Here is an 11,528-nt window from a genome sequence, read left to right as displayed (position 1 = left end):
CAGTGATTTTTTTTTTTTTTTTTGCTAGGGAAAAAATAAAATATTTAATTCTCAATAACTTCACTGCATGTGGCACTTGACAATCTGAGTCTAACAGATATAGTAATGACAGTAAATGTGTTTATAAATTTGAATGATATTCTTATTGATTATTGCTAAAATGAATTACTTGCACTTTGGTATATGAAATCAGGGAAATAAAAATCACCAATTAAACTGTAATTATATATTTTTTTGAAAATCTGCTTTCTTTTTAACATATTTTGCATTTTATTTTTAAAGGGTACATGCTGTCACAAATCTCAATATATAGTTATGTATAACAGACATAATAATTTTAAACTAACATTCACAAATAATGTATGGTAATTTCCTTAGGCTTATCATTAACCTTTAAGTAGTATTTTATTTATTTTTTATTTATTTACTTAGTTATTTTTTATTCTAAATTGTTATATATGGCAGCAGTCTGCTTTTATAGCTCATTCTTCTGGGTTCTATTCCCTCTGCAGGGCCATGAGGAAAGTGTGCTTCTTATACCTTTAAGTTTAAACTAGTACAGATATAGTGTGGTGTCTCAGGATTTGCTTCTGATAATAATAGAATAAAAGACCGTCATTGCTCACTTCCGTGAGGAATTGTTCCAACTTCTGTGACACAGCTGATTGGTATGAGGTGTCCACCTGACACAAGGGGATCACCCCATAAGCAGGACTGGACCAATCAGATTCTATCTCTCAAATTCAAGAAGAGACTCAACTGTACCAGATGGTAAAAGTTGAATCAAATGTATGAAATATGATATGTCAAGAGCTTTGTAATGTTTTGAACAACTAATAATAATATAAATTTTTTAAAAAACCCATTTATTATTATTATTTTTATTATAAACAACAAAAAATGAATATTGAAAATAGATATAGAGATAAACATACAAACATATATGCACATATATATATACATGTGTATATAGATACAAAAATAAAAGCACACCAAATTGAAGACAAATAATATTATATAAATATAAAATAACAATCATAAGTAGTTTTTAAAAAAGCATAAATACTTAATGAATTTGGTGTCAACATACCTTATATACAAACAGAGATATGATAAAAAAAGAAGAATTGAAATGATGTTGGTGCCTTGAGAACTTTTCTTTCTGAATTTTTTCTGTTTGCTAACTCCTGATGTTTTACATCAGAATCACTGATTTCAGCTCAGAGAAATTGTTCTTTTTACTTGAAATGTTCCTAATTTCTCATATTCTCTTTCACTAAGATTATTTTCCTTCAAAGCTTATAAAAAAATTCTCACAATTTAAATCACAGTTTTAATAGACATAAGAAAGTATAAAATTGAACTATCTTTGAGTTACATATGAGAGTATTAAGTAGGCAACACCTAGTAAAACTCTGATATCCAATTGAAAACATTTTAACTTACCCACACAGTACAATTTCCCCTTAAAATCATGTGATTTCTTTTTATGTAAGAAACATGAAAAAAGTATTTGAGTGTTTATCTAAATAAATACTAAGTTTTTTACACTTTATATTTTTAACTGTCATATATTATTTTTTATCATTAATCAACAACAGTTTTCAATAATTTCCTCATGGCATTTTTCACTTCCTTATTTCTCAAAGTATAAATCAAAGGATTCAGCAATGGAGTCAGGATGGTGTAAAATATTTCCACTTCTTTATCAAAAGAGAAGGCAGAAGGAGGTCTTGCATATATAAATATGCATGGGACAAATAACAAAACCACAACAGCAATGTGAGATCCACAGGTGGACAGAGCTTTCCTCCGCCCCTCAGCACTGTGTGTTCTCAGGGAGAACAAGATGACACCATAGGAAACAAGCAATAAGGAGAGGTTGATGATGCAGAGTAACCCACTGCTGGCAAACACCAGAAGACCTAGGACATGAGTGTCAGTGCAGGCCAGCTCCAGTAATGGGTACAGGTCACACATGAAATGATCAATGATGTTAGGCCCACAGAAGGGCAGCTGGAAAGTAAAGAGAATCTGTATGATGGAATGCAAGAAGCCCCCTGTCCAGGACACCCCCACCAGGATGCCACAGAGCCTCCAGTTCATGATGGCAGAGTAGTGCAAGGGCTTGCAAATGGCCACATAGCGGTCATAGGCCATGGCTGTGAGGGTAATCATCTCTGCTCCACCGAGGAAGTGTTCAGCAAAAAGTTGAATCATGCATCCTGTGTAGGAGATGGTTTTCCTCTTGTATAGGGAATCTGCAATCATTTTTGGTGTGATGACAGAGGAGAAGCAGGCATCCAGGAAGGACAGGAATGCTAAGAAGAAGTACATGGAGGAGCCCAGCAGTGCAGGGCTACAGAGGATGGTCACTACAATCAGCATGTTGCCCCCAATAGTTGCAATGTAGACCAACAAAAACACAACAAATACTATTTTCTGAACTGTAGGATTCTGTGAAAGCCCCAGGAGGACAAATTCAGTTATGAAGCTTTGGTTTGTCATGATTTCTCTTGAAATAGAGTAAAATTGATGATACAAATCTGCAAGTATAATAAAAAAAAACATCAGACTAGTTTTTAAAAGTAAAACCAAAAAGCTGATATGTACTTATGACAGTTTTGTTTTTTGTTTTGAATTTTTTGGTACCAGGAATGGAAGCCTGTGTTGCTAACCATTGAGACACACTCCCAGCTGTTTTTCATTTTTTATTTTGAGACAGAGTCTCATTAAGTTGCTTAGGGCCTTGCTAAGTTGGTGAGGCCAGCTTTTAAATCATGACCCACTTGGCTGAGCCTCTTGAGCTTCTGAAATTAGAGGAGCATGCCCAGGTGCTATAGTCCTCATGAAACTTTCATTATCATATGAGTACTACCTATTGAAATATTATCACTAAGAACAACATCAAGTAATCAAGGCCCGCCATAGCTCAGGGCTCACTGTCTAGGAGCTAATCTGGTTTAAGTGTTATTATCTTAATTTTACTAATGGAAAACTCAAGTTTAAAGAATGTAAGTTCAAGCAAACAGAAGATGCTTGACATGGGATGTCACACACAGCACCTTTGCCCTCACATCCAAGGCATTTCCACTGGATCAACAAGGAAATGATGGGATTTATATTTTCTATCAGAGACTTCAATGCAGGCTGATCTTTCTAGAATTTCTATCCACTTGTAAAACTTAAAGCCTCTGATTCTTTGTTTATGTTTCAATGAAGCATCTTGATAAAGGAAATCCAACAAATGATGAGGAATGAGAATCTACATCTGATCCTCTAAACATGCAAACCAGCAGCAACCACATAGCTAAGGAAGAGAACAGGTTAGCTGTCAGCCATAGTCTAGAGGCTTAATCAATCATTTGCCAATGCTTACATGACCTACTCTGATCAAGTATAACTCAAGATGAATGTTTCAAATTGTTGAGACTTTCTTATTGTCAGATGGAGATGTTCATTTATAGCTTACCTGCTCATCTCCAAGGGTTATCATGAGGGTCAAATTTGAAAGCGTGGAAATGTTGCTTTTATGATGACAATCATAAGGTTACAAATTGGTTACAAACTAACCAATTGTAGTTATTATATACTCACTTAAAGAAACCAGCTGCCTTGTTTGCAGAATGCTCTTCTGTGAAGCATCCACATAGTTACTTGAACTATTGATATCATAGTCCACAGACAGACAGAGTTTCAAAGAATGATATGTCCTCACCTGTATGTATAATCAAAATAAATCAGTGAAATAGCATATGTGTGTGACAATATTAAATTTTCTACATATATATGTATTTTAAAAAGGTTAATAGAAATATAATGGGTTCATGTGAGAATAAAAAAATGATTTCTATGACTCCCAGAAACAATTTAAAATTTTTACATAATATATATATTTATGTAAATTAATACTTATTTTTCACATTCTTTAAAACAATCATTTCCATTGAGTTCTCAGGTCTTTCCTGACCAATGTCTATATTTTGAACTTCATAGTCACTTAAAAGAAAGCAACAACATAAAAGAGCATCTGTAAGTTCATTGGATCAGGTAGAAAACACTTATTACAGAATAAAGAATAGCAATACATCATTCAGCAGTGTTCAACTTAGCCTAGCACCCAAAGCAAGAAAGTCAAAGAAAGAAAATGAGTGAGAACATCAGTGGATATGGGTTCAAATCCAGATCCTTCTGTTTATTCTATAGCATGGATCAGGTTACTTAAAATCCTTAAAATTCTGTAAGATTCTAGTTGTACCTCTGGTACTTATGGGTTTAATGTCTACAAATAGGTTTCTTGTGTAAGTCAGATAAAGTCATATACATAAAAACACTCATGTTCATTAGCACTGAAGAAATAATATTTTTAAATGTACTGTACTTTTAAATGTCTCAAGTAGCCCCTGACTGTATTATTGTGGACTCAGACCCACCTGTATCCATGCCTCCTTCAGATTGCTTCATTGTGCAATAGGAACCAATGGAGTGGGAAGTTGAAGACAGGACCCTAAAGTCATCTAATAATTATAGACATCTTATCTCTATACTTCTGTGTTCTGAGTGGTCTAAGAGCAAAACCATTGCATGACTAAAATGTTGTTTAATGTAAATGAAACAATCCCTTCTTTCCCAAATGAAAGTAATTCTTAATATTAGTGTTAAAAATCTAACATGGAGAATATGCTCTGCTCCATGGTTCACAATTACAAGGTTTAGAATTTTAAATCATTAAATGTTACTTATCTTAAATAAAATATACTTAGATTGAATCCTGGGGTATCTAAATGACAATATGGCAAAATTAGTGAAATACAAACAAAATCTGGTGTTTACTTATAAAAATGCATTTATATTTATGTCAGACAATGACAAATGCACCCATAATAAGGTAAGGTAATAATATTAAGGGAAATTGATATTCTATATAAATTTTCTGTATTTTTACAACTTTTTGGTTGATCCAAAATTACTCCAAATAAAATTTAGTAGGAAAAAAGGCAGTGATCAGTTTCTCCTATCAAAAGTCTACTATTCCAGCCTCATTGTCTAACAGCAATGTGCCATTTAACAAAGCCCTGTGCCTCAAGCTGCCTGCCACAGTGTCAAATACAGAGGAATTATAAATATGAAGTTCACAGTAGAAGTCAAAAGGAATATAAGAAACACTTATGTCATAATATTTAAGCAGCACAAGCATACACAAAGGGAAGTAAAGGACTGAATGAATCACAAAATTATTGATTGTAATAAAAATACTTTTTAAATGTAATGATATTGAAAAAAAATGACAAAAACTTCCACAATCATTTCCAGAATCATAAATGTGTTTTTATTCTTTCTACAAATTTTCTAAACCCTAAAAAATATTATGAAACTTAAATGACAGAGGGACATTTTATCATGTAAAATGCCATAGTGTCATAGGAAACATAAATACAGCTCAATGAGAAAGATGCCTATTTAATGATATAATTAATTATATAAAGAAATAAAGGTAAGAGATTTTGCATCAAGTTAAGAAAGAAACAAAAACATAATAATTACTCCTTCACTTGTATTAATATTTTAAATAGAATTTTACAAGCCAGAAAATAAAATATTACAGTGAGAAAACCTTAATCTGCAATAAATACCTGGATACAATTATAAGAATATTTATAATTGAACATAATTAACAAACACAAGACTCTCCATTATGGGAATGATTCAGAAAGAGGATGTGAAATTTGAGGGAAATTCATTTGCAAAGATGGAAGCAACACACTACCAAAAAAAGAATCTTAAATTAAAATTGCAACCCATTGTAAGGTCTCCATTAATGGCCCTGCCACAGGCCCAGCCCTCCCAATCTTTATGCATTTACTGATGACAGATTTAAATTCACAGTCTCCTACAGGTAGAAGTTGAATGTGTCTGCATTTGTCCTTATGGTTTCTAAATATTGTTATTGCACATTGAAATAATAAAGTACTATTTGTAATTACCCTGCCTGTAATTTCTTTAAATCAACCATATTTCATCAATTCTTTTTAGTTTCAGGTAATAATAGGGTTCATTTGATATAAACATAAAAAGCATGGGATATACTTAGCTTTATCTGTCCCCAGTGCTTCTCCTATCCTTCCTCTCCTTTGTCCTCCCTTCCCTTACCTCTACTCTATTGTTCTTTGTGCTGTTTACTTACAGGTTTTTTTTAACCATATTTTTGACCCAGGATGTTAATCAACAATAATAGATAAATACCCTCAGAATTCATAGCCTTTTTTTGTCCCTCAATGTTAATCTTTAGCTTAACCTAAATGTTTAATCATTTATACTTATGACATATATATTTCAAATATATATATATATATATATATATATATATATATATATATATAGAGAGAGAGAGAGAGAGAGAGAGAGATGTAGATACAGATCATATATATATATATATATATATATATGTATACACACACACACACATACATGACATGCTTCTGTAATTTGAGAAAAAAATTCTGTAATAAATATCTGGATACAATACAACAATATAATACAACCACTGGTATGCTTCCAAATGGAGGCCTGAGCTACCTTGCTTCCTTTTCTGTTGTCTCAGTGGTTTAGCACAATTTAAGGTAGAGACAATCCACAGTGGCAAGTGCTACAATTCAGAGCTTAGCCACTTAGATTTTTCTGAACAATTCTGATGCAAAAAACTAATGCTACTTAAAATATAGAATGCACATAGGAACAATTAAACAATTAGTCCTAAAGACTCCATTCTGTGGCTTAGTCACTCTTTTTTAGGCTTAATATTTATCCCTGGGCTTTTTAGTAGTGTGTTGTGGAAATAATGAATGTTATATTCTATATCTATGACCTGTGACTTTAACTGCAAGAATTATCTTTACTAGATCAATATGTCAGTACTTTTTCTAAAATGTCTGAAAAGACTACTTTTTATTCTAAAACATTACAATAATGCAAACATTAGCAGGCAAATGACCTGTTGTTACTTTTAAGTGGAAGCTAAATGAGCAGATCTCTCAGAACTAAAGAGAAGAACCCTGGTTCCTAAAGTTGGGAAAAGTAGGGTGGGAGGAGAGCTGCGGTGTCCTAAAATAGGCAGCATAGCTCCTACTTTAGGATAACCAGAGTTGAAACCAATTGACTGTGTATTTATAAAAAACTGGTAGTGATGATTTTGTGTTTTCATAAGTCAAAAACATAATACATATTTGAGGTGACAGGCAATGCTGATTACTTTGCTCTAATCAAACTGTTCCCATAAATATATACAATCCTTATGTGTCCATTAAAATAAATAAAGAAAAAAGTTAATAAGTATGAGTAAAGATCTACATATTTGGAGAAATATTTCATGTCCTTTTGAATTGCACTCAATGAAATAGAAATTCTCCCCCACTAAACCCACTCAAAAATATGCATTACATGTGTTTCTAAGTGTTTGAATTTATATTGAAGATAAATGCCTGAAAATGGGTCTTATTTCATCAGAGTTGGTTTTATCAATCTAACAAATCTCTCCCTCCAAAAAAAAAGATGCACTCCAAGAACCACTGTTCATTGTACATTTATTCTGTGTCAACTATGTTCTGTGTGCTCCTAATGTATTATTTATTGACTTCAAAATCCCTTGACCTTGCTAATCATATAATCTTCATTCAACATGCCTGAAGTCCTAAAGGTCATGCAGTTATACCAAGTGCACAGTTATTGACATATTGATCCTGTGCCCTGCTCTAAGCACTACCACATCAAGCACAGTTGTAAGCATTGCACCTTAATTTTCAAACATCCATGAAAATCAAAATCATCAATCTCACCATGTGTCAGTTCTTTTAAAAAATTCTAGTGATGGCCAACTCTATGGAGAAACATTTGCTCAGTGAGCTGCAAAATATGATGTCCATATCCAAGTCTTTATACCTAAGAAAGAGGAAGAGCTCCTGTGACAGTGAAGGTAGAGAATGTCCCCACTGCTCCTCCAAGTGGTCTCATAAATAAAGTAAAAGAGAGAAAAAGAAATGAGCAATATTTCCTCCTGGATTTCCATCTAGACTTTAAAGAATCTTCCCTCATCGGTCATGAACTTGTAGAATCACTCTTTGGTTTTCCCCAGGGAGAAATTTTCCATCAGCATGATACTCCAAAACACAATTTTGTGGTTTTTTTTTTTTTTAACTTGCTCATGTATCTGCAAAACTTTTTTCCCGAGCAATTAATTTTCTGTTTTCCTGTCTTACTGACCTTGGATTTCTATTGAAGATGCTTTCATTTCCCATGATACTCAGCAATAGAGCACTGGGTATTTGGGCAAAGAACATACTGTCTCTTGCAGTATTCAGGTTAAATCCTGGGCATCTAGTAAATATAAACACAAAATTCTATGATAAACCATCCATCCATCACTCCATATGGAAAACCTAACTATAGCAAAGAGTATTTATGAAACAAAATATTTCATATAAAACATGTGAAGAAGTATGCATTATTTGATTGTTAGTTTTCTCTCATAAACTAATCTCATAAAATAATAATTTAAAGAAATTTACAAAGAAGATTGAAGGAACTTTCCTTTTTTAATTTACTTGGAAGATGGTGTGGCAGATGTAACTAAGGTAAAGGAACACAGCATTTAAAATGATGTTTTGGGGAAAACTTGAGCACAGATGTTTAAATTGCTTCAGGAGGATCCTCACAAACAATTTGCTCTTATTGCAGAATTTAAATATTTCATTCTATCTAATTTTATGTCTCCTTACACACCGCAAAAAATGCATAATTTGAGTGATTTTTAAGAAATATTGAAATCCATAAGGACCATTAATTCCACAGTCTGTGGACTTAATCCCTACATTTTATAATGGGGTATTTGTAGACTGTGTCCCCAACTCTACAGCCATGCACTGCAATCAACAGGAAGAGAGAGTGGTCAGGCAATTTAAAACCACAAAAACTTCAATTTAGATCATGAGATTCTCAACTAGATTCTGATACACACAGACAAAACCAGACTGAGAAGTGTGTTATCTCAGTGATCAACATGGAGTTTGATGCCACCACTGCATCTGATCAAAATATATCCCACTGCCCACCAGAGATTTTCATTCAACAAATCATTTGATTTTCACTTGTAGAACAAAAATGATTCTAAAAACTACCTTTAAGGGATGCTAGGAATTCTACATAATTCAATATGTGCAAAGCATTTACAAATGTGGCTGTGCACTATGTGCAATTGGGGCAATTACATTCATCATGATCATTAGCACTGGCTTTCCAAGAGGTAAATTTCACTGTTGAAAAATGTGAATTTCAATTGTTCACTTACTTATAATGAAGATATTTGTACAACTGCTTTAAAACATGAAGTTCCTTTGCTGTGTGAAATAATTAAGTTATACCATAGATCATCCTAGTTTTTTGTCACAATGATCAAAGGTACAAATGACAGATCAAAATAACTTTAGTAATTACAAAAATAAAATAACTTTAATGTGTACAGCATCTTGAAGATTGTTGTAAATATAAAATAAAAGTGAAATAGTTTTTGGGTTGTGGAAAATACCGGTATATACAGATGAAAATATGAGGAGTGAAAGCTTTTTTAATGACAAAAAAAGAAACAAAGCTATGATGGAAATAAGAATAAAAACTCTTTTTTTGGGGGGGCAAATATTCAATTTGAAATTTTCAGTTATCCAAATTTCAAGTTATATTCATACAATGAAAATAATAATAAAACCTGGAACAAGTTATCCTCTTAGTAGGAGGCCATAAAAACAAGTTTATGAAATTTTGACAACTTTTCTTTTAGCAAGTATAAATGTTGGAGCCATAAAAACATGTTAGCAGCTTTTCAAGGATAAATCAGTACCAAAGAAGAAAAGTCACCCAAAATTATTTAATTGATTTTTTTAACCTAAGTTACCTACAACTAGAATTGGTGATTATACGTAATAAAGAACCTACTCCTTTTCAGATGCCAGACACCTACTGAAGACAGCCATCTTTTTTTGTTCCCTGCATTTAGTAACTCAATCCAAAATATTTAAGCTACCTCATGGTTGTCCCCATAAAATAAATGCTGGCATGAAGTGCTTCCAAAATACCATTGATCCATGGCTTTGGAGTTGTCAAGTTGCTTCTCATTGAAGACTCAGAAAAGTTACTATCAAGTGTTATCTGTGGGTGTAAAAAGACTAAACATCTTTCCTTAGCTTTAGGAGGATCATTTTATGTTTTTAAACATAGAAAATAAGATTTGCACACTATTTTTTTTTACTTATCAATTCTATATTAAATGTTGCATACAGTTAATGACAAACAAAATCTCTTTCACTTTGGGTGAGATAACCTTGGTTTTCATTGTGAAAATCATTGGAATGTGCTGACCAAATATTCATGTTGAGATTTTATAATTCTGGTTATGATAATGGTCAGTTCTAAAATCCTTTAAATAGATCCTCACAGGCTTTTATTAAGATGATTATTTTTTTATTTGAAGAAGGAGAAAATTCATGTATTACCAATTCTCACTTTTTCCAATCACTCCTATATTTTACTTCCTATCACTTGAAAAGTAAATGTGGGCAGTTAAAATGATGAATAAAAATAATAAAATAGTTGCTACAGTTCTCAGATTGAGATGCCCACCATGACTTTCAAAGCTGTCTGTACTGCCATCTGCCTTTCCAATTGTCCTCCTAGGGCTTAAGCTCATAAACTTTCCAGTCTAACAATTGCTGTCCCTCCTGAATACATTCCCTAATCACTCCATAACTCACCATCAACCTTGCCTCTGCCATCCTCCTCCCACTACAATGTCCATTTCTACTGTGGACATAGCAGCAGTTTAAACAATATGTCCACAGAAACCTTCCCAGATTGCACCAGGAAAACAAATTATTCACTAATGCCTTCCACTATTGAAATGGGTGTGCATGCATGCATGTGTGTTGAATTTAATATATAACTTTTAAGTATAATCTTCTTTAATTTTTGCTTCAACATCTTTTATTTAAAATACTTTATAATATATTATAAATGCTCTACACAGCTCAGATTAATTTGGGTGATAGAATTTTGTAGGGACAGAGATCCAGGATGAGAACCTGAGGTTTCAAATTTCATGAAATAACTCTCTAAAACACCACCCTACATACCATGAAATAACTCTCTAAAACACCACCCTACATGCCACACAAAGCCCCATATTCCAATCATCCAGAATTTCTGCATCAGAGAGAACATTCTTTTTACTTAAAATTCCTAATTTCAAATATTTTTTCCTACAAAGTTTTGTTTTTTAATGTGTAATATGAATGGAAATCATTGTTATATGCTGATTCCCTTCCAATTTTAATAAATGTAAGAAAGCATAAAATTGAACTGTCTTTTATTTATGTATGAGAATATTGAGAGACAACTCCAAATCAAAGTGTGATCTTCAATTAAAGTATAAGTTTTCACTGCTCCATTTAGTGTAATTTCTCCTCAGAATTATGTAATCTCTTTCC

General features: G+C 32.7%; 1 protein-coding gene across 1 annotated transcript; it reads right to left on the bottom strand.

Moving 5' to 3' along the window:
• Positions 1-1,587: 1,587 nt before the first annotated feature.
• Positions 1,588-2,538, bottom strand: LOC101969971 (olfactory receptor 4C15). Its single transcript, XM_005330051.4, has one exon. It carries the CDS (start codon positions 2,506-2,508, stop codon positions 1,588-1,590), a length of 921 nt encoding a protein of 306 aa, XP_005330108.2. The 5' UTR covers positions 2,509-2,538.
• Positions 2,539-11,528: the final 8,990 nt, after the last annotated feature.

Source organism: Ictidomys tridecemlineatus, chromosome 4 (assembly GCF_052094955.1).
Source record: "Ictidomys tridecemlineatus isolate mIctTri1 chromosome 4, mIctTri1.hap1, whole genome shotgun sequence".
In the NCBI taxonomy this organism is placed as follows: Eukaryota; Metazoa; Chordata; class Mammalia; order Rodentia; family Sciuridae; genus Ictidomys; species Ictidomys tridecemlineatus.
Note: the sequence above shows the minus strand (reverse complement) of the source record. Positions and strands in the feature narration are given on the sequence as shown.